At 47.5% G+C, this 27,713-nt stretch overlaps 1 protein-coding gene across 1 annotated transcript in view; it reads left to right on the plus strand.

The window, feature by feature from the left end:
- Positions 1-27,713, plus strand: part of PSD2 (pleckstrin and Sec7 domain containing 2) — a 136,012-nt gene that overhangs the window by 51,720 nt on the left and 56,579 nt on the right. The window contains exons 3-5 of the mRNA XM_038414950.2: positions 11,458-11,946; positions 17,732-17,926; positions 27,386-27,466. Of these exons, the coding sequence (XP_038270878.1) occupies positions 11,458-11,946; positions 17,732-17,926; positions 27,386-27,466 (765 nt within the window). The remainder of the gene's footprint in view (positions 1-11,457; positions 11,947-17,731; positions 17,927-27,385; positions 27,467-27,713) is intronic.

Raw genomic sequence — 27,713 nt, forward strand, 5'->3', positions numbered from 1 at the left:
TCAAGCATCACAAACAGCTGAACCTTTAGCCATGGAAGCCGTTCACCCCATCAGATGGGTTGTATCACCCGAGTCGCAGTTTGTGGCTGTTTTTCACAGGGAAACGCTCCTTGTGCTTCAGTGTTCCATTCTGCCATTCCTCGGTAAAACATCCACAAACTGTGATCCTAATGAGCAAGCGTGTCTACATAATGCTTCGCCAACGGTACCATGAGTGAGCAGTTTCTATATGCATTGTGAAAGGCTGCTGGCCTTTAGAGCAGATACCTCCCTTAATTTGAGACAATTATTTCTTGACCGATTCTCCATCTCTCATCAATGCCAATGCAAGGGAGAGGGTATTTTCCTGGATCTTTCTGAGCTTCCCATGCTGTGGACAGCTGAGCCCATAGACAATTGGGGATGCAATTCTATCTGACTTCCAAGCCATAGTCCTCTTCGCAGTGTCTTCTCTGGCCAGCAGCATACCCTTCGCAAGGTGGTTCTTCAACATCCTGCTCCTGATCACAGATGCAGATAGCTGCCAGGCGATGCAAAAAAATTAGCAGGCCCTTGTACTGCAGCAGCTTTGCACTGCACTGATGGTGCAGAATGGCCCTACATCCAGCATAGCCAGTAGTGGAGGATCACCCCAATGGAGGGGACCTTCCTGTGGCATGAAACTGGCACCCTGGCTCTACAGCTTCCCCTCCGTGCAGCTGGTGCAGGGGATGTGACTGGGGCAAGGGGTAATGACCAGTGCTTCAGTGTGCCCTGGTGATCCCAGGCTGCCTAAAAGGCCCCTTGAGGCCCTTGGTGGCTGTCAGGGTTCCCTCCCCACTCTGAACTTTATGGTACAGATGTGGGAACCCGCATTAAAGACCCCCTAAGCTTATTTCTACCAGCTTAGGTTAAAACTTCCCCAAGACACGAATTCTTTGCTCTTGGAGTGTTCGCTGCCACACCAAGTGATTTAACAAAGAATCAGGGAAATGACTACTTGCAGTTCCTATTCCCCCAAAATATCTCCCCAAGCCCTTACATCCCCTTTCCTGGGGAGGCTTGAGAATAATATCCTAACCAATTGGTTACAAAGTAGTCACAGACCCAAACCCCTGGGTCTCAGGACAATAGAGCAATCAGTCAGGTTCTTAAAAGAAGGATTTTATTTAAAAAAAAAGTAAAAATCACCTCTGTAAAATCAGGGTGGAAAATAACTTTACAGGGTAACAAAAGATTCAAAAACACAGCAGAACTTCCTCTAGGCTTAGTTTCAAAGTTACAAAAAACAGGAATAAACTTCCCTCCAGCAAAGGAAAAATTCACAAGCGGAACAAAATATAATCTAACATGCCTTGCCTGGTTTTTACTTATAATTTTTGTTATATGAGACTTTTAGGATGGTTTATAGGAGAAGGAGTTTTCTAACCTGATGCTTCTCTGCTTCCCAAGATAACACACAAAACAAAGCCTTCCCCCCACCAAGATTTGAAAGTATCTTCTTTCCACATTGGTCCTTTTGGTCAGGTGCCAACCAGGTTATTTGAGCTTCTTAACCCCTTACAGGTAAGAAGGAATTCTAGGCTATACTTAGCTATATGGTTATGACAGTAGCCATTGGGGAAGGACAGAGGTGATTCAAGCTGGGCAGCAGCCACCTTTAAACAAGTTCAAGGAGTCCAACTGCCATAATAACTAGGCCAGGGCCCACCTTTGGGAGCCACAAGCAGGGGAGGAAAAGGTTTGGGAGGAACACAGCTCTGCAAACCTTGGCCCAGCTGAAGGAGGCAACATAACTGTGGGCAGAATTTCCTCTGAAACCAGAGCTGGTCTTATTGGTGTGGGGCACGAGCAGAGGAGAGCCTAGCGAGAGGGGCCAGGGCCAGCTGCTAGAAACAAATGCTTTCTCTGGAACTGTACCAGGCGTCCCTGCTACACAATGAACATGAGCCCCACGCTGCCATTCTCACTGAGGCGCATCTCGGTGTGTAATTAGTTGGACGTGCTCTTGGCTACTCCGAGCCTCTGGGCTCAAAGGCAGGGCAGGATCCAGGGATGGAAGTGAAGAGAAGAGGCTCTCCACCATCCCCACTCTGTTTCCTCTCTGTCCAGACCACAGTGCTGTCTGTGGTGGGGCTGGAGGGCAGGTGTGCAGCTGCTCCCCCTGGGACAGGGGGCAGCCGATGGGTATTACAGCATGAGCTCAATCTCATCAGCCTGATGGTCAGAGGTGAGCTCCCACCACTCTAAGCAGTTTCCATGGGTATGCTGGGTGCTCAGCCCCTCAGACAATCAAGCCCCTTGGCTTTGCCCTGGGAGAGAGCTCTTGAGCACGGCTCAGAGATCAGCCTGTCAGAACCTGCTGTGTTCCACTCCCTGTTCCCCTCAGTGATCCTAGCCTGTCACTCTCAACCTTTCCCCCAGGGCCTGCCCTGATTCTGCGGCAGTAGTGGGTATGAAAAGCCCCTTCCATGGAGCTGGAGAGGAAGCAGCAGCCTTGGCAATGAGCTGAGACAGGCCAGCCCAGCCCCCTCAATTTAATAGTGAAGGAATGAAATCAGACACCAATTTAGGCCTTGATGACTTCTCAGCTTGGATTCACCCAGGCATTAAAGAGCCAGCAGAAATCCTTCAGACTCATGCAGATAAAAATGATTCCTTCTGGAGCGCCAGACAAACAGTCCAGCTTGTCCCCTCTGCACATGGGCCCTGGCCCACTCCAGCCTTCGACTTGCAGAGCTTCCTCCACATCCCTGGGGAGGACAGGTCCTATGCTATTGGCTGGCAGTTTGTGCATAGCTCTCTGGATGTTCATGGGTGCCAGTACCTCCACATAGCCCCTGCAGTCCACCCACTCCTCCCATGACTGCATGGCTCTCCCTTACACTTATGTGCTTCAGCCCCACTCAGGGTGGGTTTTGCTAAGCAGAGGGGCAGCCAGCATCAGCTACCTTTGTCCACGTTCTCTTACCCTTCATGAGCTTAAGGGAGGATGGTTCCACCCAGAGTAGCCCACTCCCAAGTCCAGCCCCCTCAACCCATAGAGCCCTGACCCCACAGTGCTTACATGGGATGGGCTTCCGTGGGATTGAGGAAAGGGGAGCAGGCTGCAGCTATCCACCTCCTCCTGCACACCCCAGACTAGGTACCCCTCAATCTGGCTCCCTTAGGCATGCAGTATAGGAATGGACAATGGGTCCCCTACTGGCATACACTACAATGACCAGGCATAGCTCCATAACCAGACTGGAGAGAGAAGTGATCCAGCCACAGAGGAGAAATATTCTTGGAGTATGAAAACCCTTCACAAATGAAACAGAAAGATGGGAGGGCATCCTTAGGGGCTGTGGCCACTGGCATCAGACATAAGGCAGGATTCCATCAGCCTCAGGTATTTCCCAGGCACCTGGCACCCAGGGAGCTGGTGCCGCACAGAAGCCAAAAGCTGGTGTTTAAATGAAAGCTGTCAGAGGGCTGATTCTCCTTTCACTCTTAGTTCTGTAAGTCAGGAGGAACTCCAGTGAGGTCAATGGAGCCACCCTGGGGTGAACCCGGGTGGGAGGAGTATAAGACTAGATGTTATGCATGAAGCCAAAGGCATACAAAATACCAGACCCCGCTAGTTCATGCCCGTAATCACTGTTTTGTATTTAAGATGAGTGACCTGGATTCTGCTTTGAATTATACTCCTTAAACATCAGTGGGAGGCCAGCAAGGCAGAGCCTGTGTGCTGGGGGGCTAAGGACCTGATCCAAGACCTACTGAGGTCGAAAGGAGTCCTTCCACTGACTCCAGCTAGGGTGACCAGATATCCCGATTTTATAGGGACAGTCCCTATTTTGGGGTCTTTTTCTTATATAGGCTTCTATTACCCCCCACCCCTGTCCTGATTTTTCACATTTGCTGTCTGGTCCACCCTAACTCCAGCGGGCATTGAGCCATGCCCTAAGCGAGAGGTGGCCAGAGAAGGAAAGAAGCCCTTATGTACTACATTGGCTCTAGCAGCCATACAAGAAGCTCCTACCTTTGATGGAGGTCCAGATTAGAGCCCTGCAAATCTGCAGATATCCACGGACCATTTTTGCAGATCACAGATTGGATGTGGATACAAATTTTGTATCTGCACAGCTCTGTTATGTGAGCCTCACCAACACGCTATATATGCTACCTGTGTGGCCCTGAGGATGTCACATGGGCTGCAGCTGTGTGCTGATTGGGCTGTGCACTGCTCAGGGATTCAGGATAGTCAAGGAGAACCATGCCATGGCCATGCTGTATCTGGCCTAGTTATCAGCCAGTCCAGTCCCCCAATGAATGAACTGAACATGTGTGCCCAAAACAGCACGAGCCCTGGCTGAGTCTGTGAGGGCGTGGGCCAAGTGACCCAACCGGCCTTCTCCATCTCCAGTAGCTACGATCCCAACACACCTTTCCATCTCACCTCTGCTGAATGTAGGAGCCCCCTCTCTCTCTCCAGCTGAGACTGGTCACCCCCCTCAGCACCTGCAGGTTGACAGGGAGGCTGGGTGATTGCTTGCCCATACCCCGAGCAAACTCTTGGGGGTCTGCCTGGAGTAGCTGCTGCCTCCCTAGTCCTTACAAGATCTGCTTGGGGTCAAGCTGATCCCCAGACACCATCCTGGCAGTTGGGAAGTTCCCCCACCCACTGCTTGCCAGGGCTGTCCAGACGGCAAGGATAGAGACACATCATCACCCCCATGTGGTAGCTAGGCAGTCATGAGCTAGGGATTATGGAGCACCCGGCCAGCATGCAGTTGCTAGCGAACTCCAGGATTCCTTAGCAATCGCCTCAGGGATTCTGAGGCACCTGAGCCGGGCACTCAGTAGGGGACTGGCCGGCCCTGGGAATGGTCCTCCCTGGTTGAAGCAGCCAGGGGTATGGATTTATCTATCCGCGCCAGAAGACCTTCGGAGTTCAGGAGGCAGCAGTCATGCCAGCAGGAGGCAGAGAGCCACCTGAGGCCCCAGAAAAGGTGCTAAAGGGCCTACCTAACCCCCAGATAGAGTAGGAGGTCGCTCAGGCCCCTGCCAAAGACTGCCAGCAGCAGGTGGGAGGCTGCCATGGTCTGGGGGAGGGAAGCACTGGAAGGGGGATGCTGCTTTGTAAGGCTGGCTGCTTGGGTGTTCTTGCACAAGCTGTCTGGGAACTTGGGCTGGTGTCTCCAAACACAGACAAACCTGCCCTGGCCCTGAATTTGAATGGGGAATGGTCTGTTTGCAAACATTCTGCATGGCCCTATGTATCTTTTTCCTGCAATGGGACATGGTGACACCCACCCTTCATGCCGGCTTTTTCTCTGCCACATCTTGCTGCAAACACAGCACTAACATGCTGTCATTGCAGTCTGGGGCTCCCTGCTTTCTCTGTTCATGTATTTATAAAAGGCCCATCCAGTGCCCTGGGAGCTTTATCCATGATCACTAACAGAGAAGGTCAGTAGGCCAGGAGATCACCTCCGCCATCCCCACCCTGAGCTCCCAGCACACACACAACCCACCTCCCAAGTCCCCTTCCCAACCTATCCTCCTTCCCCCCCAAAGAGAAGCCTGGGGAAACAGGTGGGTTTGCAGGCTGGCCACAGGCTATGGGTCCATGGAGGAAGTGAGCTCTGGCATCAGGGGTATTGGACCAATCACACCCTGCTGCCAGCCTCTTCCCATTTATACCTAGAGGGGCTGTTTGCTCAAGCATTGAGTTGATCTAGCCTGCCAGGGTGCCACATAGAGAGTGAGGCACCTTTCAAGTCACTGGGACTCAAACCATGCTGGGTGCGAAAGGCCATAACTAACCCCTTCCCCTTCCCCTAGAAATCCTGGGGTCGGCAGTGCCACTCACAGGGCATAGGCCCTACATTCTTCCAGGGAGGCACGCTGCTTCCTAAGTGGGTGTTGCATTCTGCGCTAGCTGGGTTTTCCGATCACTTTGATGGTGCAGCTGGGTGCGGAGCACATTATGGCCATCCTGCCAATTGGTGACATAGGCCACGAGAACCATAGTAAGGTCCACATCTGAAAGAAGGCATGTAATCTCCATAGCAAGCATGGCTGATAAGATGCACATGAGACAATCACAGCTGCCATCCAGCAAGACTGCCAGGTAAAGGGCGTTGGCATATTCGCTGCAATCTCCCCCATTTCCTTCCCATCCTACAAGCTTTATCCCAACCTAGTCTGCATCAAGTCTCAGGCAGCTTATGCTCACCTGAGGCCCAGACTCAGTTCAACACCAGCTTAAACCCTCCATCACATACCAGCTGGGTTAGAAGAGAAGGAGTTATAAAGCTGAAAGCTACCACCAGCCAAATGTTCTCATTAACCTGTGTAAAGGCCCCATCAGGAGGGGCGACAGAGTGAATCCCTAGGCACCCCACAGGAGAGTGCCATTGGGGTCCATGAACAAATGCCCAGGACTACCCTTTGGATGCTTTCAGACGAAAGGGATAGAATCAGTTCAAAGAAGCCCCTGCTCAAGCTCCCTGCTCAGCCAGGGTCCATAGACTAATCAACCTTTGATAGCATCCCCTGCATAGTCAACCCCTGCTAGGAGATGTATCAAAATCACCTTGTGGTCAACGGCGTGAAAGGCAGGTGATAGTGATAGATCTAAAAGAAAGAATGTGGACCTCCAAACTTCATCCATCCCCAGGGGTGAGACCATCCACACACCCACCAGCTCAGCCTCAGTGCCATACAAGGTCTGAAGAACCCCAAAGAATCTCAGGATTGCTGGTTGTTCAGCCACCACATTCTCCATAACCTCCCACAAAGATGGGATATTTCAGATGGGGTGATAGCTGGAGAAATTGCTCATGGCTAAGGCTACGTTGGTCATGGAGGTAACGGAAGTCACGGATTCCGAGATGTCTGGAGACCTCCCTGACATTTTGTGCTTCAGCCCCAGGGGCCAAGGGACTGGAGCTGGCAGCCAGCATGGGTTCTGGCAACAGCCTTGCTGGTGGCAGGGAGCAGGAGAAACTCGGGCAAGTGGCTGGGGGTGTCCTGTTTTCATTTTGGGAAATATGGTCACCCTGCAGCTCCCAGCTGCCATGGGCTGAGGGGGGCACCCCCTGTAGCTTCCAGCTGCCGCAGGCAGAGGGAGAACCCCACAGCTCCCAGCCACCAATGGTGGCAGGGGAAACCATGGAGCTGCAGCTGCAAAAGTCACAGACAGGTCACAGTTTCCGTGAATTTTTGTTTCTTGCCTGTGACCTTTCTGTGACTTTTACTAAAAAACCCACAACAAAATCTTAGCCTTACTCATGACATGTGATGGCTTTTGAAGCAGGAGTCTAACCATTCTTTCCTTGTGGGACACCGACACTCTAGGTGACATAGCTCTGCTGAAGTCATAGGGACATAGACCTAAAGCACTGGTAGCAAATGGCACATCCTACAGCACCACCAGAACTTCTGCAAACCTCTGGGGCTTGAATGCAAGCAGAGAGGACTCTGCGTGTGGCCCCCCAGGAGCCATTTCCACTGAGGCAGCACTCTCAGTCAAGTTTTTTTGTACAGTCCTTGATGTGAAAGCCCCTCCCAATGAAAAGTTCTTGGTTTTGTCATTTGGTGCAAACAGCTCCAATTAACCAGATGGCCCAGAACACGTCCCCTGGCAGGGCCGTCACAGAGGCAGAGGCAAAAAAGCCCTCCACTGCTTCCTTCATGGCCACAGCATAAGATTTCAAAACCCGATCATGCTGCAGCCAGTCAGATTTGGTGTTGGAATGGCACTTTGTCCATAAAGAGGCCTCAGGGTGAAACACTTGATGAGGGTTGGATTCAAGTGCGCAGTGTTTCTCGTGGGCAGTTGTACGATGCACCAGGGCATAATCAGTCCCAGGTTGATAGTAGTGTGTTAGTAGCTAAACATCGGCCTCAGGGTGGTACAGTGCCCTCGCAGCTTTCAAGCAGGGATGAGCGGTATGGCCTCGAAGTATGGACACCAGCTGCCTGCCAGCATCACAGCATTTCCTGGGATGCTGAAATGACTACATTTTAACCGTGCATTGAAAAGTCCTCAATAATGTGACTACAAGACTGGAAATCTGCAGATTCGTGGTAATGGACGGATGATTAAGGTAAAAGTATCTATTTATTGAGTACTGGCAGTTCTCTCCAGCTACATTAACAACACTAAACAATGGCACTGCATTAACAAGACCCCATTATTGAGAGCTAGCCGACAGTGCTGTTGGGAGAGTAATAGAATTGAACTTGACCAGTGCTGTGCTGACCTGGTGTCCCTTTCCTTCCACGGTCAAAGGGCAATAAGGATATTTACAGTACACGGGACTCCCGCTGTAATAGCCCCGTGCATGCTTTTCTTTGAGACCCCTTGGGCCTGGTCACCAAGTTTCTTTGTTCACAGGGTCAACCTGCATAGAAAGGCTCTGGATCTCATGGAGAAACTCCTGCCCAATGCTGCCCTCTCCTGTTCACCTTCAGCAGAACCAGGAACCAGCAGAGAAAAGCAGAGACCTCTATTTGTGCAGTGACAGGAGATTTCCTGCCAGAGGTGCTGGAACTAGGGGTGCTGGGGAGGGGGGCGGGTGCTGCCTCCCCATCTTGAAGTGGTTTCCACCATACACAGGGTTTACAGTTTGGTTCAATGGCTCACAGCACCCCCATTATACAAATTGTTCCAGCCCCCCTGTCATACTCCTACCCTCTCTCCAGTACACCTGGACAGCAGTGGGCTTATTTAAAGATTCTACCCGGTGGGTACATATTGGGTATATATATATTTTAAAAACCCTCTAAAATTGCTGTCTTCGGGCTTTATTTGCTCATTAGCTCAGTGGGCAATAGTATGATGCTGATGGAAAAATGTTAGCCCAGATTCCTTATTATCTGGCTCCACCTGTAGCTCATTAACATGTTCCTTGCTGGGGAGCAGCACTCGTTTATCACTGCTTATTTATTTAAGGCTCCACAACATACATTGGCACTAAATCACCTTGAGAAGAAGGGAAATATTAACCCCAGAGCAAACAGTACAGTGCTATGTGGGGAATGGCAGAGTGCAAGGCTGGCTGGGCATGTTCAGAGAGATGGGCACAATAGGGGTGTGGGCACAGACCCAGCCCTGAGAAGCTTGAGGTTGGGGGCATTCAGATCTGAATCCCTAAATTTCACCCTGACGTCTGGATTTGGGGCTGTGCTTTTGTGAGAGTCCGCCCCAGCCTTGTAGAACAATGTCCTGGCATTTTCAACTCTGGGCAGCTCTGTGTGTGTATCTGTGCTATATACCATCTGGTTTGCTTGCTCCTGTGTGTGGCAGTGCCTTTCCCAAAGCCAACAACTGAGTTATCACACAAGGGTGCTGGGCCATCTTGCAGTATTGGCAATTTCTGCGCAAGAAGATATTTATAGATAGTATATGTTCATTGTCCAGAACAGAGCTGGCAGTCAGGACTCTGGAAAGTGCTGTGATCTCTTTCAGGTTTGGCTCATAATGAGTTTGAAAAATCTGTGTTAGAACCACATTCTCTTGGGTCTCAGGCCCTGAGGTTTGAAAAAGGTATGGTTCAAACAAACCTGGTTTTCCCCATAGTAGAAAATTCATTCCAAATCCCTACAGGCCATGCGAGGTTCAGGTGTGATGCTCAACAGGGCAGGGATTATATCTTCCTAGATGTCTGTATAGTGCCTTGAGGGCATTACCAGAAATGTAATAACGATATCTGGACTTGCACCCATTCATACAAGTTTTCTGGGTCACCTGAGTCAGCAGGACCTTTGGCTCTCATGCACCCACAATACTCCCATCTCAGGAAAGCATGTTCCCTCTGGAAAGCTGGGCTGCAATCATTAGAATGTAAGCCAGAACTGGTATGATAATGAGACAGTGCCGAGAAACATGGAGGGGAAAATGCATTCGTTACCCCCTGGCTGTTCCACCTGGATCACGGTGCTAAAAGGCAGCCCCACTCCAGCACAAGTAAGTGTGAATGGCTTTTGCTGGAAGATGAGCTGGGAATCTCATGAGATTCCCTGGGTATTTCAGACAGGCCGGCAATATTGAAGGAGCAGTATTTCAGCACTTTCATTGCTGCTCACTCTGTGCAAAAACTGGCACTTTCCCCACTCAGGGGCTTCCAGCACACAGCACTTTGCCCATTGGAGTTCCGCTGCACTTCGTGGGTTTTGTGTTGAATTTTGCATTTGAATGAACCCAAAGATTCAAAGCTAAAGTTAGTCAGAATTGCCAGGTTTCCCCTGACACTATTAGTGTTTGTCAAAGTCATAAACTTGCCTAAGTTGTCTTGAAAATGAGACCATGATCACGTGAAGGCAGAGATAGGTCTGACCCACAGCATTCTGATATAGAGCTGGAGTTTGTGCTTTTCAGAGCTGCGGTTTGAGGATTTTGAGAATGTGCTGTTATGGAAATAGAGTCAGTAGGGAAGTTTAAATCTGAGCTTTACCAGACTCCTGGGAGCCAGGGGTGCAGGTTAGCTTCAGTCCATTATGGAGCTGGGACCTGTCACAAATTCAGATGCAAACTTCCATGGATCTTTGGGTTTGGCTCGGCCCATCATAAAGATTGGGGTCAGCTGTGCAGCTGGACCCAGTACTTCGAAGTTCTGGATTGCGGAGCTCTGGAGTAATGGCTCTGAGCCTATATCTGCTCAAAATCTCTCTCTTTCTGAGTCATTCAGGCCAAAGGGCGAGCACAAGCATGAGAATGGCTCCATAGCCTGGCGGGTAGAGCACTTGCCCAGGAGGTGGGAGACCCAGGGTCCGGGCCCACTGCTCCAATGACTCTTCAGGTATTTGTTCACGGTGCAATGGCTTCAGCAGGAGAGACAGAGGGAGCTCCACCTCAGAATATCCAGTAGCCTAGTGGTTAAAGCACTCATCACAGAGGTGGCACAGATCCCTTTTCAGGGGTGATTTGAACTTGGGATCTCCCATATCCCAGGTGAGTACCCTGACCCTGGGCTAAAAGCTAGGAGGGAGGTCCTTCTGCCTGCCCTGCCCCCACCCTTGCTCTTTTGTGTGAACTTGCCTGAGGGGCCCCATCTCCGGATCAGGCCCTGCATGCGCCTTAGGTGGCTGAGCACGTGTCTTTCCCGGTTAGTGAATTGCTCGGGGGCTGAGGCAAAGGCAGGTGCCCAGGCACCTACAGGGAGGCAGCTGTTCACGGGCCCAGTGGCAGAAACACAGCCAGCGAGGGAATGTCTACTGCAAAAACACAGGCACTGAGCGAGTTTAGGTACCTGCAGTGGGAGATTTGTGCATCGCGGTGGTCTCAGAACAGGGACTTAGTCGCCTCTCTCCTTCTGTGCCCTCCGACCTGCCCGCAGTCACACAGGGAGTCTGGGACAGAGCAAGGAACTGTGCCTGGCTCCTAGGCTAGTCCTCAAGCCACTGCAACATCCTTCTTCTAGTCATGTATACCTTGAACCTGCAAGAGTAACCTAGGTATTTCACACATCTACCCTTGTGTTCCAGGTTTGCAGCTGGAGAAGCCAAGCAAAGTTGCATGGAAGATGACAAGGAACAGTTGCAATTGAAAGACATCAGAGATGGATTCAGCTCTACCTTTGAAAAAATTGTGGAGTCCGACCTTATGAAGGGCACGTACTACAGCAGCCTGGACTCCCTGGACGTGCTCTCCCTCACAGATGAGACAGACAGCTGTGTCAGTTTCGAGGCTCCACTCACGCCGCTGATTCAGCAACGGGTCAAGGAAAGCCCGGAACTTTTAGAACAGAAACAGGTTGCCCAGCAGAAAGGAGCCCTGCAACACATGGCAGCGGATAAGCAAGAGCAGGCAGCTGCGAAGCCAGCGGAGGAGGATTTGGGGAGCCCTCTGAGGCACTCGATTACCAGCAGCAGGTCGGAGAATGTGCTCAGCCGGTTATCCTTGAAAAATATCCCTAATGGATTCCACATCGATGGAGCTGAGGAAGATGCCTTGAAGCTTATTAACTCTATCAGGTAAGGCAGACTGTGAGTTCTGAGGCCGGGAGTGTCCTTTTGTTCAGTGTTTGTACAGCACCTATCACAGTAGGGGCCCACAGACCTAACTGGAGCTCCTGGACACTACAGATTATTAGCAGTATGCTAGCATTCTCCTTTGTGCTTCCCTGTGTACATGCCACAACAACGTACAATCAGTATTCATCAGGAGGTGACACCTGTCATCCTTATCTCTCTTATAATAGGGCCTTGGCCCAGGATCAGGGCTAGGCATATACAGACTATTTTCCGTATGACCACTGTGCCCTTGGCAAGCATGATGGATGCTGCAATCCAAAGGGGAAAGTCACTTACAAGAGGAATAGCCATAACACAAGGATATGGGGTCAGTCTGAGTTATAGATGCCGATGCTGTGTAACACGGCTGACGTAGGAAGCTAAGTCCTGCAAGCGTAGGGAGCAACATTATTCTTCCATTCACCAGGGGGCAGGGTGGAGGAATCACATCCCTGCGCATGTTTGGTGAGTTTCTGAGCTTTCACCTTTGGAGACAGAGGGTAAAATGTGCCTATTCAGCTGCTGGACATCCATTGTCTCCGGTGGGAATGCGGCCTGCAGAGCAGCTGCAGAATGGGGCCCTCCAGTATAGGCCTGCAGCTCGCATTGAAGTCAGTGCGACTGTGCATATGTACCATTGGGCAGGATTTGGCCCTTCAGCCAAATCACGATGTCTTCACTCTGTATTGAGTCAGTCCTTACTCAGGTGAGCCTGCAACTGACTTCATGAGGTTTGCCCATGTAATGACTGAGCATCCACTGCATGGGGACATGGTTTGCCCTTACGCTGACATCCCCTGGTTGGCCAAGGAGCACAAGACCAGAGATGGGAGACATAGGTCACCGCTGTGCTACCCAGATTCTGTGGCCTCTAAGTGCCAGTCTGACCCCTGGCACACATTATGGCTCCACGGGGTCACTAAGGCACCCATAGATTATTCAGATGCCCTGAAGCAACCAGGAGGGGAGCGTCACAGGAGCCACTATGGTAGTTCTGTACCACCCTGGATTCCCTTAGAAAGGGGAGCCTCAAGTGGCCAGATCTGCCAGCTTCAGGGCTGCTTTGCATTGCCAGCGTGGTCAAAAGCAGTTGTAGCGCTCCTCGAAACTGGGGCCTTTGACTTTAAAGCTTCTCAGAAATGAGAACGCAAATGAATACAGGTAAACCCCCCATCTGAGCTGCTGTGTTTCATCAGCATCTTATGCTTGGTTTCACCTCGTCTTCCATTTGTGCTTCCTACATATGGCTGCTCTGGGAGTTCAGTCTGCCAAGGGCCAAGCACAGCCTGGATCAGGACTTTCTGCACTTGCCTCCTCTTGTATGGACTCATTTACAAAGGGGCATTTGTTTGGCTTGTTCGACACCTGCTTTGCCAGCTCTCCTCTTTGTCTGCCAATTGTGTTCCTATTATGGATTTTGGGAATGATTTTATTATTGCAAAGGGCTATGGGCCATGGGATCAGCCATCTATCTACTCAACACCCAGTCATTTATTTGTGTGGCTTATACAACCTCTGTCTTCGACTGCAGGCACATACACAATTAGTACTTAGAACGCATTGCAAGTTGGCGTACATAATGCCAACTAAAAGGCTAAAACATTCTCCCACCCACTGAACTTAACCCTACCCTACTACCTCCAGCTGCAGAGGCTGGACTTAGAGCGAGAATGGAATAATACTGACTCTTATTTGGGTCACGAGTGAAAACGAGTCTGAAGGTGTCCTCCCAGCCCCCGTCTGTGTGCATTACAAACCTGCCATATACTGGGCATGGTTCTGCCCCAAACAAGCCTGGTGGGCATGATCACGGTGCATTGACTGACCTTTATGGGGGCTGGGACTGAAGAGGGAGTGTAGAGACTTGCAGAGCTGGGGGAGGCAAAAGAAGCGGGACAAGAGTTTCAGAATGCATGGGGGTGAGCAAGTCTCTCTAAAATTGTTTGAGGCGTTCATTATCCACTTGAGCACCCTGGCCTTGCCCTTAGTCCATTGTCTTCTGCTGCCCTGGTGCCCTAGAGGAAGAGGTGGAGTCATTACAGTTTATAGCCCCTTCTCCCTTTCTATTGCTGGGGCCAGCTCAGCAATACCAGCCCCTCACTTCAGATGCAGTTAAAAAAAAGTTGCTTCCAGAACAAGGGCTGAACTGTGCAAGCAGACTCACCAGGAAAGCTGAGCCAGTGAATGGCATTTGCAAAGCAGCAGAGATTAGCGAGTTAGCTTCAGACTGACGCGCTGAGCGAGTTGTGTCTGGATCAAAGCAGATCACTCGGTACCATTAAGAGAGTGAATGAAAAAGTAGCATTGATGAAAATATCCCCAGAAAAGCAAACACCCACCCTGCCGTGTAAGCACTTCAGGTTACAGCTGAATCCCCACCGGAGCAGAGAGGCAGAAAATACAACATGACAAGACTCTCTGGCAAAGCCCTTCGCCAGCAAGTGACGCACACGCTGCACAAAACTTCCTTCACTACACAATAAGGCAACATGGGTTAGTTATTGTTGGCTGGTGAGGTGAAAATCTCAAAGGGAAATCTGGAGCAGGTTTGGATGTGCCATAAAATACGCTCAGTTAATTACAAGGTCCCAGTGAAACAGGCTTTACCAACCCTGTGTAAACCAACCCAGAGGGTGGATTGGGGCAAACCAAGAGAAGGCCACGGAGTCCACATTTCCATGGATCCAGTGACCCTGCCATCGGGGGCAAGTGGTGTAGAATGATATGGCCACTGCTGGGGGGTGTATTAGCTACTGGCTGGGGAAGAGGATGGTGCTGAGATGTAGTCCTGCACTTTGACCCTGGTTCGACGGGTGGAACTCACCTTCCCAACCTTCTCCCCACACAACCCCTTCTGCCACACAAAGCCCAGGACCTTGGGCTTTATGCAGATGAATTGCATTTCACCCTCAGAAAATAATTTTGGACTTGAAGGTAATTCATCTCCAGTATTTGATTTTGGAATGTTCAGGTTAAGGGAGTATTTGTACTGAGACTCCAATACAGAGCCCAGTCATACAGAGATTATTCCCCAGCAGACCACACCCACCAGCCTATTACAGCTGGATTACTTCTGGGGATAAACAGCATAGTCGATTACTTGACCCTACTTTGATTCATTATGAAATACATTCAAAAGCCAAATAACTAATGTCAGTCAGGTTTATTGCTCTAAGACAATAACAATATAGTACAGGAGAAAGGTCAATACGATACCAGTCTCTGGGAAGCCATCTTGTGCTGCGATGTTACATTCACCTTATGCAGAAGGTGTGCTCCCAAAGTTACACATTTCAGATGGTAGTATTTATAGGATGAGTTTACAAATTACACATCTATTTATGTGTCACTGAAATCCAACCCACCACTTTGTCCCAGTTCCTTAATTTGCTTTCTGTTCCTTCCTTATCTTTGTTTCGGATAGCAGCATTGCAGGTACTGTTCTGTGAAGGTTCTTATTTAGCTTGTGCTAAGGCATAGAATGAATGTATCTTGATTTTGACAAGGTTTTTATCTGCGTATGCCAAATCTTACTTCAGTGAATGCAAGGAATTATGGGATTTTTAGCATAAGGAGCAGGGTTATATAAAAAGCATAGGCCAATTTAGGTTATACAGCTACTATAATATTTATGTTTAATGCTATTTGTGCTTAATTCATACTAATATATGTATGGTGCAGATAATACATATTGGTAATGTGAGATAGATAGATAGATAGATAGATAGATAGATAGATATGCTAGCCCAGCATATATTAATCACCTCCTTCCCAGCTCTTACAGTGGTAAGGGTCTTATGAGTATATAGATACAAGGAAGAGAGCAGGATCAGCTCAGGACCATCAGCATGGGACTGTTGATTAAAGCACCTCCCACGGTGAGGCTTATCATAGATGGTGCACAGTCGGTGGGGATTCATGAATGCAGGCAGCGTGAACAATTGCTGTTGTCACAGTCTACAATAGTGAAGAGATTTCTGATAGTAAACGGCTCTAATCTAGCAGAAAAATTCATAATGAGATTCAGTGATTAGAAAGAGAAGACAGATAAATTCAGACCAGAAATAAGGGTTCAATTTTTCATGTAATTAACCACTGGAACAACTTACCTAGTGATAGGTTCGATTCTCCATCACTTGACGTCTTTAAATCAATTTTGGATAACTTTCTAAAAAGATCCACTAAAGCTCAAAGAGATGTCATGGGCGTGATGGAGAAATTATTGGGTGAATTTTTTTGGCCTGGTATTATGCAAGTGGTCAGATTAGATGTTCATAATGGCCAGATGTTCTCATCTTAAAATCTATGTATCTATGAATCATTTCGAAGTGGAGAGAGTGATGGATGAGCAAAGGGTTTGAGAGTGAGGTGTGCAGACTTCATCTCTAGCCTACTGACTTAAATGCAGCCCAAGACATTAGTGAAGTCATCTTGTTACGCAGACTGCTGTTATGTGTTTTAGCAGAGCTGACTGGGAATTTTTTGACTAACTATATTTAATCAAAAAATGTCAATTCATCAAGGCCAAAATTTCCCATGGGAACGTGGATGAATATTTTTTTTAGAAAAAAATTGAAAATAAATGTGTGGAAAAATCTCGAAATGTTCCATTTTGACATTTTCAAAAGAAAATATTTCATTTTTTTCCGTTTGAAATTATTTTCATGTAGAACTTTGTTATTTTATGTTAAAAAATAAAGGTCAACATCAAAACAAAATGTCTTGAATTTATGTTTTTGATTGCCCTAAAATGAATTTTTTTTCTCTTTTTTTGGATTTTCAGTTCACAAAAAAATTTCAGGTTTTTTTGTTTGGTTGGTTGTTTTTTTATTTTTGTTTGTTTGTTTGTTTGTTTGTTTGTTTGTTTGTTTTGCTTATTTGTCCCAATTCCAGACAAGAAAAAAATTCAAAATTTGCAAAAAATGTCATGGGGTGGGAAATCTGTTTTCCAAACAACTCTGTGCCTTAATGTGAAATGAGCTGACGGGTCTCAGTCCAATTCCCAATGGACAGATGTCCACATCTCTCGACCCACTGCCTCCGTTAGCACCAACTAGCCCCTTACTGGCCGTCTCAGTAGTGAGGCCAAGGGGGGTAGAGGCTGAACTCCCCTCTCACATGCTGAAGCACACTGGTCAGCAGTGTTGGGTACACTTGTACTGACTATCGCTCATGCTGGACCTGTTCTCTGGACAGGAGACTTCAATCTCCACGGCTATCAATCCAGCACCTTTCACCCAGTACTGAATTCACTTTAGAGAGATGCCCAAAGTATTTCTCCAAACAGGAGATGAATGAAGGTGAAAGGAATAGTGGCTGGGTGGTTGCAAATGGTATCTTAACCATTTCACCCAACCCAAGACTAAACACTGATTAAGCTGCTTAGAAAACACCTGACTTGCATGAAGTACTGCAGCTAGCCTGCAGCTTGAATGACATGGAATAGACCAATGGAGTTATGGGGTTCATTGGCTCGTTGGTCCCCAGATAGGGAGCTCAGAGGCTGTCCAACTTTGCAAATGCTGAGACTGATAAAGGAAACATCATACCCAGGTCTGAACAAACAGCCTTTGGATTTCTGACAAACAGCTTGCAGCCCATTGAGGCAAGGTGTTTGTGTTTCTCTAGAAACATGTTAATGACAGAGTGGTTTGGGATTTGATATGAGGCTTGTATTGTCCAAAGCTCTGGGCTTTCCAGAAAATACCACATCTGTTTCTTTAATTGTTTTCTGTTCACCATTCAGTGATGCCAGCTTAAAAGACGCTCTTTCTGACTCGGACTCTGAAATGGGCAGCACCGAACAGCTTGACCATGGCAGCACAGACACGTTAGCAAATGGCTGCAAGGCAGATAGTGATGCTGCCAAGAGACTGGCCAAACGCCTCTATCACCTTGAAGGATTCAAGCGCTGTGATGTGGCACGCCAGCTTGGGAAAAAGTAAGTGGCTCTTTCCATCATGGCTAGGTCACAAGGTAAGTGTTAGAGGATATGGATCTGGGGAGAAGTCTACTGCTATAGATCCAATTTGCAATGCTGAGCTCAAAGCCAGCATGAAAATGGCCCTACCATATGGGACAAAAGTGAACACTGGCTTCACTGGGGGAAATGGAACAGGGCAAAAGCAGAAGTGACTTCTTAAATGAAAGATCTGCTGTTCCAGGGAACTCTTGGTCTTGCTTCAGAGTCAGGTTCAATTATGAGCATTACGATCTTTCTGGATAATAAGCGCTGTGTGAAATTGACATGGGCCCAACCCACACACCTAGATCCAAACACTCCTGAACTTTGGGGATGTTCAGAGAGTGGACCAGGACCATGATCTGAATTTCACAGATGAACAAATTCTTGTTCTGACTTTAAAATAGGTCCAAACAAGACCCCTGAAACTAACACCCCCAGAATCTGAGGGGTTTGATATCCAGTTCTGGACTTTTTGATTAGAGACCATTTCTGACATAACATATCCTGAAATCTGACGTAAGCCACCACTCAGGGGACTTTTCTTAGAAGAGGTGGTTGTTGGGGAGAAGCCCAACAAAACTCTTATCACTGTTTTTTATTGAATGCCTCCAGTGAGCTCAGTCATGTATAAATCAGGGACTCAGTTGTCTCTCCAAGAAAATGAACAGCAGGTGTCACTGCTAAAGCTACAAAGGGACAACCTCTCCTATCGCTGCACAGTTCAACATCATGTCAGTTTCAATATCCCTGGGTGATTCCAGTAAAGGTTAGTTCTCAGGCTGTTTCCCCTTGCTGTTCTTTTGAGGCTGGCTGATGTTCTCTTTCCTTGTTCTATATATTTGTGAGGTTTATGCCTGTTACCGGTAAGCCTGGATTGTCCAATGAGGGTTGCATACGGGGGGAAGAGGAGGATCCTGGCCCTGCGAGTAAGCACCCCACATTCTCCTTTCCATCTGATATCTGACCCCAGCTTAGGGGCAGCTTACGTTAAAAGCGCCACAGTCACTCACAGGCTCCACTACAATTAGAATATTAGGCCTGCAGCCCTAACATGTACAACTCCTGCGGAAATGAACAGGAGCGCTGAACAGAGAAGGATCAGACCAGCTTGTATCATCTCATACCTGCAGCCCCTCTTCTGCCAGTAACCCCCTGCATGAAAGGAAAAGAACAAACACCAACGTAGCCTAGGCTGTCCCATCTCAGGTGACAATCAGGGGAATGCCTACTAGAGGGCATTCTGGACACTGATTGAGAATGCTGCTTGCGTTCCTGCCATGAAATAAGAATACAGAGGCCCCAGCAGAGTGTTATCACAAAGCCACTCAGACAATAACAGAGCATATACAAAGAGGTGACAACTACTCTACTGCACTGTGAGCCATCAGCTGCCCTGGAGTGGGCTGGTGAGACTCCGTGGCCACACCCTTCGAACCTGGACTGGATGTGGCAACGTGACCTTCTCCCCTGGCATGTAAGTAGTACTGCACTTTGTTACTTACTCTTAAGAGGGAATCTCTTTGAATTCACAGTAGAGGGGCAAAGTTGAGCTTGGAGAATAACCCATTTGGTTATGTGGAATATTGTGGCTCGAGAATGGATCTTAAAACAGTGCAGTATGTATCCACTTCTAACCCTGTGCCGATACTCAGGGGAGAAATATTTGAAAGGATCAGAACTCCTGGGTTCTGCTCCTGGCTCTGGAATAAGAGTATTAGTGACTACAACAATCTAAGAAGCTCTATTAGTTGCTGCTCCTTCACAAGAGAAGCAATCTTTGGAGGGAGGAGAAAACACCAGGCAGATGTTAGATATTGGGCCTATGGGATTTTCTGCTTGACCGGGCCCACTAGCCCAGGGAACTCTCACACCCCTAACTGGGAGTCTTATTGCTTTCCAGACAATGGTTTCCCTGTGCTGTGTAAATTATACTATGAACTCATATAGGGCCAGGCCTGGAGTCTCTATATCCTAGGGATGCCCTGGTTGGTATCGATTTAGGACATGATCCAGTGCCCATGGAAAGCAATGGAAAGATTCCCATTGATTCCCAGTCGGTCTGAAATCTGGTCCTTAATCTTCCCTGTGGGAGTCATGGTTGTCAGTGAAACCTGTTTGCTAATTAACATGGTTTTTGTTTCCTTGCAGGGGCTGGGTGCCTTCGGCTGCCCTTTTTATGCCTGGATGGAGATCTATTTCAGTAGATCCTCCTACTCGAGCCAGGTGCAGAGGTGGCAAGCAATGCAAACGACCAGAAGGGAGGAATCGGGACATTTAACTTGTGCGATGCTGTGGAAGCTGGGATCTTCCAAGGCACTGGAGTGAATAGTCTCTGGGTTTAATGAAGAGGGGCTGATGCAGGGCTTTCCCAGTGACGGGTGTCCTGGGCTCTTGAATGTGTGTCCTGCCTTGATTCATCCAAAGCCAGATCTGACGACCCTAAGGACACGCTCCATGACCTGCATCCTCTCCCAGAGAAGGGAAAAGGAGTGGGACATGGCAGGAATGACTCTGCAAGAGTTGTGTTTTTCGTTAGAAATCTCTCTGAACTATTTTGAAGAGCTGTTTCTAATGTATGTAATGTGTATATTGTGCCTGCAGCATGGGATCCGCAACATTATACATTCAAATTAAATACAAATGCCAGTAAAATCAAATGCTTAGGGTGCTTTATGGTGGGGCTCTGTCAGATCTTGTAAGCTAAGCAAGATCAAGCCATAGCAACATGTGGATGGGAGCAGTGCTTAATTTGTAATGAAAGAGGTGCTGGGGCTCAAGCAATTTTTTACATTGATGCAGCAAGCCCAGAGGTGCCACGGCTCAGCCCTGGGAAGCCCTGGCACACATTAAGCACTGGATGGGAGATCTCCACGGAAATCTCAGGCACTGTAGGCAGTGGAGCTGGAGATGCAACTAGCCGGCTCTCTTCACTCTAACTTAACGCTGAGCCAATTCCCCAGGGTGAGGCTCAGAAATGTTGCTTCACTGGCGCGGCCTCCCTTTGTCTGATGTGGAAAGCCAAGGTCCTAACCAGCTGTGGCCGCTAATGTCTCCAAAGCTCTCATTACAAAAAATAAAAGTTAAAGTCCAGTTCTGATTCCAAAGCCATCCAAACAAACAAAAACACAGCAGAGCCAGCAAGTTGCCCACATGGATAAACCAACAATTCCATGACTCTGGGCTCAGATCCTGCAAAGGAACCGTTAGCACAGCCCTGCTCACCTTCAGTTATTAAGTCCATGAGATTTCATGCAGGAGTAAAAAACTCTGCACTTGGATCCACTTGCAGGATTAGGGCCTTAAGCATAACCCTTGTTCTCCCTTCTCTCTTATCTCTCTTTTGTCTGTAGTTATCTCTGAGGTTTATGACTAAACTTGTAAGGGCTTTGGGGCAGTGATGTCCTCTATTGCTTGAAATTCCTCGCAAACTTTGGACTTATAAAAATAATACCGTCATTCATTATTTGTATTAGGTAGCACTACAAGGCCCCTTTGTGATAATGCAGATGTTAGCCCAATGTCCTGGACAAATTCCAGTGTAGATCATTACATTCTGCCTCCCTAAATTAACCCTGCAGTTTTCACTGCAGGCATTCTTCTCTTCCTGACCTCAGCCGTTGTGTTATGTTGTTGAACACTGTTTCGCTCCAGACGCAGCAGCATTACAATGATGGATGAATGATCCCTGTGTGGTTGGCACATTTGTAAAATGCTTTGGGATCCTTTGAGATGAAAGGCGCTATATCAATGTAGGATAATTAGCATGAAGCATCACATTTTTCATGAGACTGAAAAAGGACGTCATTATATGAATTACTGTTGCTCCAAAGGGCATATGCTGTTAAGCTGAGATAATTACCCATTTCTCGCAAACATCCATCAATTATTCTTTCATTAATTTTTGGTATTAATATCAAATATTAACGGAGGCATCACTAGGCTACAGCGCCACAGGCAAAGAGCAAACAAGCCACATTGAGAGTTCTGAACAAGGGCTGGGTATCTCTGCAGCCACAGGAAATGCCCTGGTTTTTATACAGAACTCCTTTGCCAGGATTTTCAAAACTGGAGGCATGAAGTTAGGCCCTTGAGCCCATAGTTAGGTGCCTAAATAATTCTGATTTTCAGAAGTCTACCAGCAGTTACCACTCAGCTCGGGATCAGGGCTGAAGATCATGGCAACTGACCAGCACTTTTGAAAGATCAGGTCACTTATTTCGGTGCCTGAATACAGAGTGACATTCTCTGCTGCCCCAAGGTGCATGGGGAAAGGTGGCTTTCAGCTTATGACACCTTCCTACCTCCTGATTCAAGGCTGCTCCTTCTTCTTAGCATATGCATAACGTGCCTCAGGTGGCACGTGACCAGGATTCAGCACCGAATTTGGTCCGCTGGTTGGATCATTATCTTCCCCAGCCCAGGTGATGTGAACGCTGATCCCTGCTCCCCTTTGAGGTTTCAGAATGCTATGCCCCTCCCCCTCCTGTCTGCAACAGCTGTCAGCTCCACCCCAGAGCACCCCGTACACTGTGGGTCACCTACAGCAGCCCAATGCATTGCCTGCATGGTGGAAATCTCCCCTGGCCCTCAGCATTTGTTTATGGCCCCCATACGCCACTCACACAGGGAGGAAGGGTCTGTCTACACTGCACTCAGAGGGGTGACTGCAGCACAGGTTGAAATAGCCAAGTTAGCTTTGATCTAGCTAGATCTAATGAGAATAGCAGTGGAGCCATGGCAATGAGGGATGCCCAAGCCCACCTGGGATCCTGGCTATGTACTTGAATGGCTAACCCATGCTGCCACCACTTCATGGCTATTGTTATTGGAGCTAGGCTAGATCAAATCTAGCTGGGCTGTCTCTACACATGCGGCAGTCAGACCTCTGAGTGCAGTGTAGACAGAGTGTTAGGAGCCTGATTCTAAGCAGCCCAGGTATAAAATCAGACCCCGATGTTCTGCTGAGGATTCTGTAGCCTGCGGTGTGACATGGCTTTTTAGGAAAAAGATTGTGGTCCACATGTGCTGGCTACATTGTACATAATGGCTCTGCAAATCATTTTAAAATTCATATGAAATGCAATGACACCATCAAACAGCGGATGAATTAATCAGACATAAAAGGCGTTTTCAAAATATGCCTTTTGCAACTGTGTGGCGTTCCTTGTCCTCCTCCATCCCCAACCAAAATGTCTTTCATGGGCAAGCCCTGGAGATGGAACACTATATTCAACTGCAATTGCCTCTTTGACAGGCAGCATCTTCTTTACTTTACAGTGCCGGGAGGAACATGCTTTATAGTCAGAAGAAAATGGAGCCTCTAAAAGTGACACAATGGGATCCCCTGGTTATTCTCACTCAGTGCCTCCCTTGTCAATTTGGCTTGGTTTTCAAGTTAAAATACCTGGTTTCTGTCAAGCTATGTCCCTTCCAGTCACACAGCATTAAGCCATGAAGAGAGTTCAGTAGCAGGCTGTCAGGAGCTGTGTCAGTAGCATATCGGTGCCAGGAGCTTTCAGGCACCTGAAAAGTGCATTAATATCTTACGAACGCAATGGCTCACTGCAGTCAGAGTACGGCTCATTGATGTCACAGTGCATCTTGGCCTATACGAATCTTTAACAGCAGCTTTGTGGGGGCCGTTTGCCCTGTCTCCTTCCACTCTGAAGTGTAGTTCCTATAAAAGGATGAGAGATGATAAAGAGTAAGTGACAGATGGGATTAAATTGGTGGGCCCAGATAATTTTCATCCAAGAATATTAAAGGAATTGGCACATGAAATTGCAAGACCATTAGGAAGAATTTTTAATGAATCTGTAAACTCAGGGGTTGTACCGTATGACTGGAGAATTGCTAACAAAGTTCCTATTTTTAAGAAAGGGAAAAGAAGTGATCTGGGTAACTACAGGCCTGTTAGTTTGACATCAGTAGTATGCAAGGTCTTGGAAAAAATTTTGAAGGAGAAAGTAGTTAAGGACATTTAGGTCAATGGTAAATGGGACAAAATACAACATGGTTTTACAAAAGGTAGATCATGCCAAATCAACCTGATCTCCTTCTTTGAGAAATTAACATAGTTTTTAGACAAAGGAAACACAGTGGATGTAATTTACCTAGATTTCAGTAAGGCATTTGATACTGTGCCACATGGGGAATTATTAGTTAAATTGGAAAAGATGGGGATCAATATGAAAATTGAAAGATGGATAAGGAATTGGTTAAAAGGGAGATTACAGCAGGTTATACTGAAAGGTGAACTGTCAGGCTGGAGGGAGGTTACCAGTGAAGTTCCTCAGGGATCGGTTTTGGGACCAATCTTATTTAATCTTTTTATTACTGACCTCTCACAAAAAGTGGGAGTGTGCTAATAAAGTTTGCGGATGATACAAAGCTGGGAGGTATTGCCAATTTAGAGAAGGACCGGGATATCATACAGGAACATCTGGATGACCTTGTAAACTGGAGTAATAGTAATAGGATGAAATTTAACAATGAGAAGTGTAAGGTCATGCATTTAGGGATTAATAACAAGAATTTTAGTTATAAGCTGGGGACATATCAATTAGAAGTAACGCAGGAGGAGGAGAAGGACGTTGGAGTATTGGTTGACCACAGGATGACTATGAGCCGCCAATGTGATATGGCCGTGAAAAAAGCTAATGCGGTCTTGGGATGCATCAGGTGAGGTATTTCCAGTAGAGATCACAGAATCATAGAATATCAGGGTTGGAAGGGACCTCAGGAGGTCATCCAGTCCAATCCCCTGCTCAAAGCAGGACCAATCCCCAATTAAGATAAAGATGGGCCAATAAGGATAGGAGATAAGGAGGTGTCAGTACCGTTATACAAGGCACTGGTAAGACCTCACTTGGAATACTGTGTACAGTTCTGGTCTGCCAAGTTTAAAAAGAATGAATTCAAACTGGAACAGGTACAGAGAATGGCTACTAGGATGATCCGAGGAATGGAAAACCTGTCTTATGAAGGGAGACTCAAAGAGCTTGGCTTGTTTAGCCTAACCAAAAGAAGGTTGAGGGGAGATATGATTGCTCTCTATAAATATATCAGAGGGATAAATATCAGAGAGGGAGAGGAATTATTTAAGCTCAGTACCAATGTGGACACAAGAACAAATGGATATAAACTGGCCATCGGGAAGTTTAGACTTGAAATTAGACGAAGGTTTCTAACCATCAGAGGAGTGAAGTTTTGGAATAGCCTTCCAAGGGAAGCAGTGGGGGCAAAAGACCTATCTGGCTTCAAGATTAAACTCGATAAGTTTATGGAGGAGATGGTATGATGGGATAACATGATTTTGGCAATTAATTGATCTTTAAATATTCATGGTAAATAGGCCCAATGGCCTGTGATGGGATTTTAGATGGGGTGGGATCTGAGTTACTACAGAGAATTCTTTCCTGGGTATCTGGCTGGTGAATCTTGCCCATATGCTCAGGGTTCAGCTGATCACCATATCTGGGGTCGGGAAGGAATTTTCCTCCGGGGCAGACTGGAAGAGGCCCTGGGGGATTTTTCCCTTCCCCTGTAGCATGGGGCACGGGTCACTTGCTGGAGGATTCTCTGCACCTTGAAGTCTTTAAACCATGATTTGAAGACTTCAATAGCTCAGACATAGGTGAGAGGTTTATCGCAGGAGTGTGTGGGTGAGATTCTGTGGCCTGCATTGTGCAGGAGGTCAGACTAGATGATCATAATGGTCCCTTAATCTATATCTATGAAAGATGCTTTTCCTCTGTTGTTTGGAGCAGAGATGATTTGTGGCTTGATATCTATTCCAACCTGCTCTTTTTGATGGCTCCCAGGGTTTCATTTGGGTTCCTTCCCCTCAAACCCAATTTCATAAGCTCTTTGGCCTGTCAGCAGCAATGTGTGGCCCAGCACTAACAGCCAGAGTTAACAAAAGGAGCTCTGCCTGTTTAGCTTACCAAAAAGAAGATCAACTGGTGATTTGATTACAGTGTATAAGAACCTTTACTGGAAGAAAACACTGGGTACTAAAAGATTCCTTAATCTCATGGAGAAAGGTACAAGGAAGACCAATGGCTGGAAGTTAAAGCCAGACAAATTAAACTGAGAAAGTTATCTAATTTTAATAGTAAGAGTGATTTACCACTGGAACACAAGACCAACTGAAGTGGTGGATTTTCCATCTCTTGACGCCTTCAGAGCCAGACTAGATGTCTTTCTGGAAGAGATGCCTTGCCCTCATGCAGACCTACACTGTCTCATTGTTTCCTTGTATGCCCCCATTGGCCCATCTTTATCCATCCCTTGTTTCCTGTCTTAGACTGGACAATCTTTGGAGTAAGGACTGTCTTTTTGTTCTGTTTGGACAGCGCCAGCACAGTGGGGTTCTGGTCCGTGATGACTAGGGTTCCTAGGCATAACGGTCCAACAGATAGTAATTAATACAAATAATGATAGACACAAGAGATTGGGTTCAGTACAGGAGTAACTGGATGAAATTCTCTGGCCTGTGTTTTACAGGAGGTCAGTTTTATGGTTCCTTCTGGCATTCAGATCTATAAATCTATGAACTTACCTTCTTCCATAAAGATTAAAACATGGCCTAGAGAATCATTGCTGGTGAAAATTCCTATGATCTCCAAGTGGTGTTATAGATGGCCAGGGCCAGAGGTGCAGCTGAGATGCCACCTCGAGTGAGAGGGCCATTCCAAAACCCATGTTCTCCTTCAGCCCCCTCCTCACTCTTCCCCTCCCCCAGCCTCTCTTCTCACATACTCCATCCCCACAGGGGGCCTTGTTGTCTTTCCCTGCTCCGTACCCATCATTTCCTTCCATCCCTGTCACGTAATAGGTGTAAGACCTTGTGTGTATGTTTCAGTGAGCTGGTCCCAGCTTGTATTAGGGAGAGTTACTCCATCACTATGACATCATCAAAACAGTTCAACATGTCTAATCCACTTGCTTTGTCTAAATCATTGTCTATGTCTCCCTCTAGTGGCTGGACCCAGCAAAGACCCTGCTTCTTACTGTACTACCCATAGCTGGATGACTCCTTCTGCTCAAATGGCAGGAACTTGTGCTGGGGGCCCTCGATTCAGTGCTCACCATTGACTGTTTTATCTCTGTGTAGGCAACCAGGGTTCACTACAGAGGCAATAAAGGGGCAGATTTTCAAAGGCAACTGGTGGAGTTAGGCCCCAAACTCCATTTTCACAGGCGCAAAAGGCTGCTAGGTGCGCAACTCTCATGAAACACCCATTGAGGGTCACTGAATTGCCTTTTATGCCAGTGAAAATGTCCCCCAAGGATTTAAGGTGGGGGATTTTAGAATCTCTGCAAGTACCTGCTGGAAGTTGGGTTGGCCAGGAGAGGAGACTCTGCGATTCCTGTTATAAAGAGAGTGTGCTTCCCCTATGGGTCAGCTAATTGCTCCCTCTTTAATTACAGCAATGAATTTAGCAAGCTGGTAGCAGAAGAATATCTCAGTTTCTTTGACTTCACTGGGCTCACCCTGGACAAAGCACTCAGGTGAGCAGCTCTGTTTTCATTAAAGACCTACCCCATGACAAATTGATCTAGAAGCCCAGTGTTTCCAATTTGCCGTGTGGTATCATTATTTGCCATGTATTGCAGCCCCGCTTATGCACTTAAGGTTTGATGACTGATTGTTTGTATAATGACAGCTGGAGGCTGACAGATGTGTTGGTGTAACAGGAATCCCAGCTGTGGTTAAATATTTACTGTGATCTAATGATCGGCACAATATGCTCCCACT

This window comes from Dermochelys coriacea, chromosome 8, assembly GCF_009764565.3.
Source record: "Dermochelys coriacea isolate rDerCor1 chromosome 8, rDerCor1.pri.v4, whole genome shotgun sequence".
NCBI lineage: Eukaryota > Metazoa > Chordata > Testudines > Dermochelyidae > Dermochelys > Dermochelys coriacea.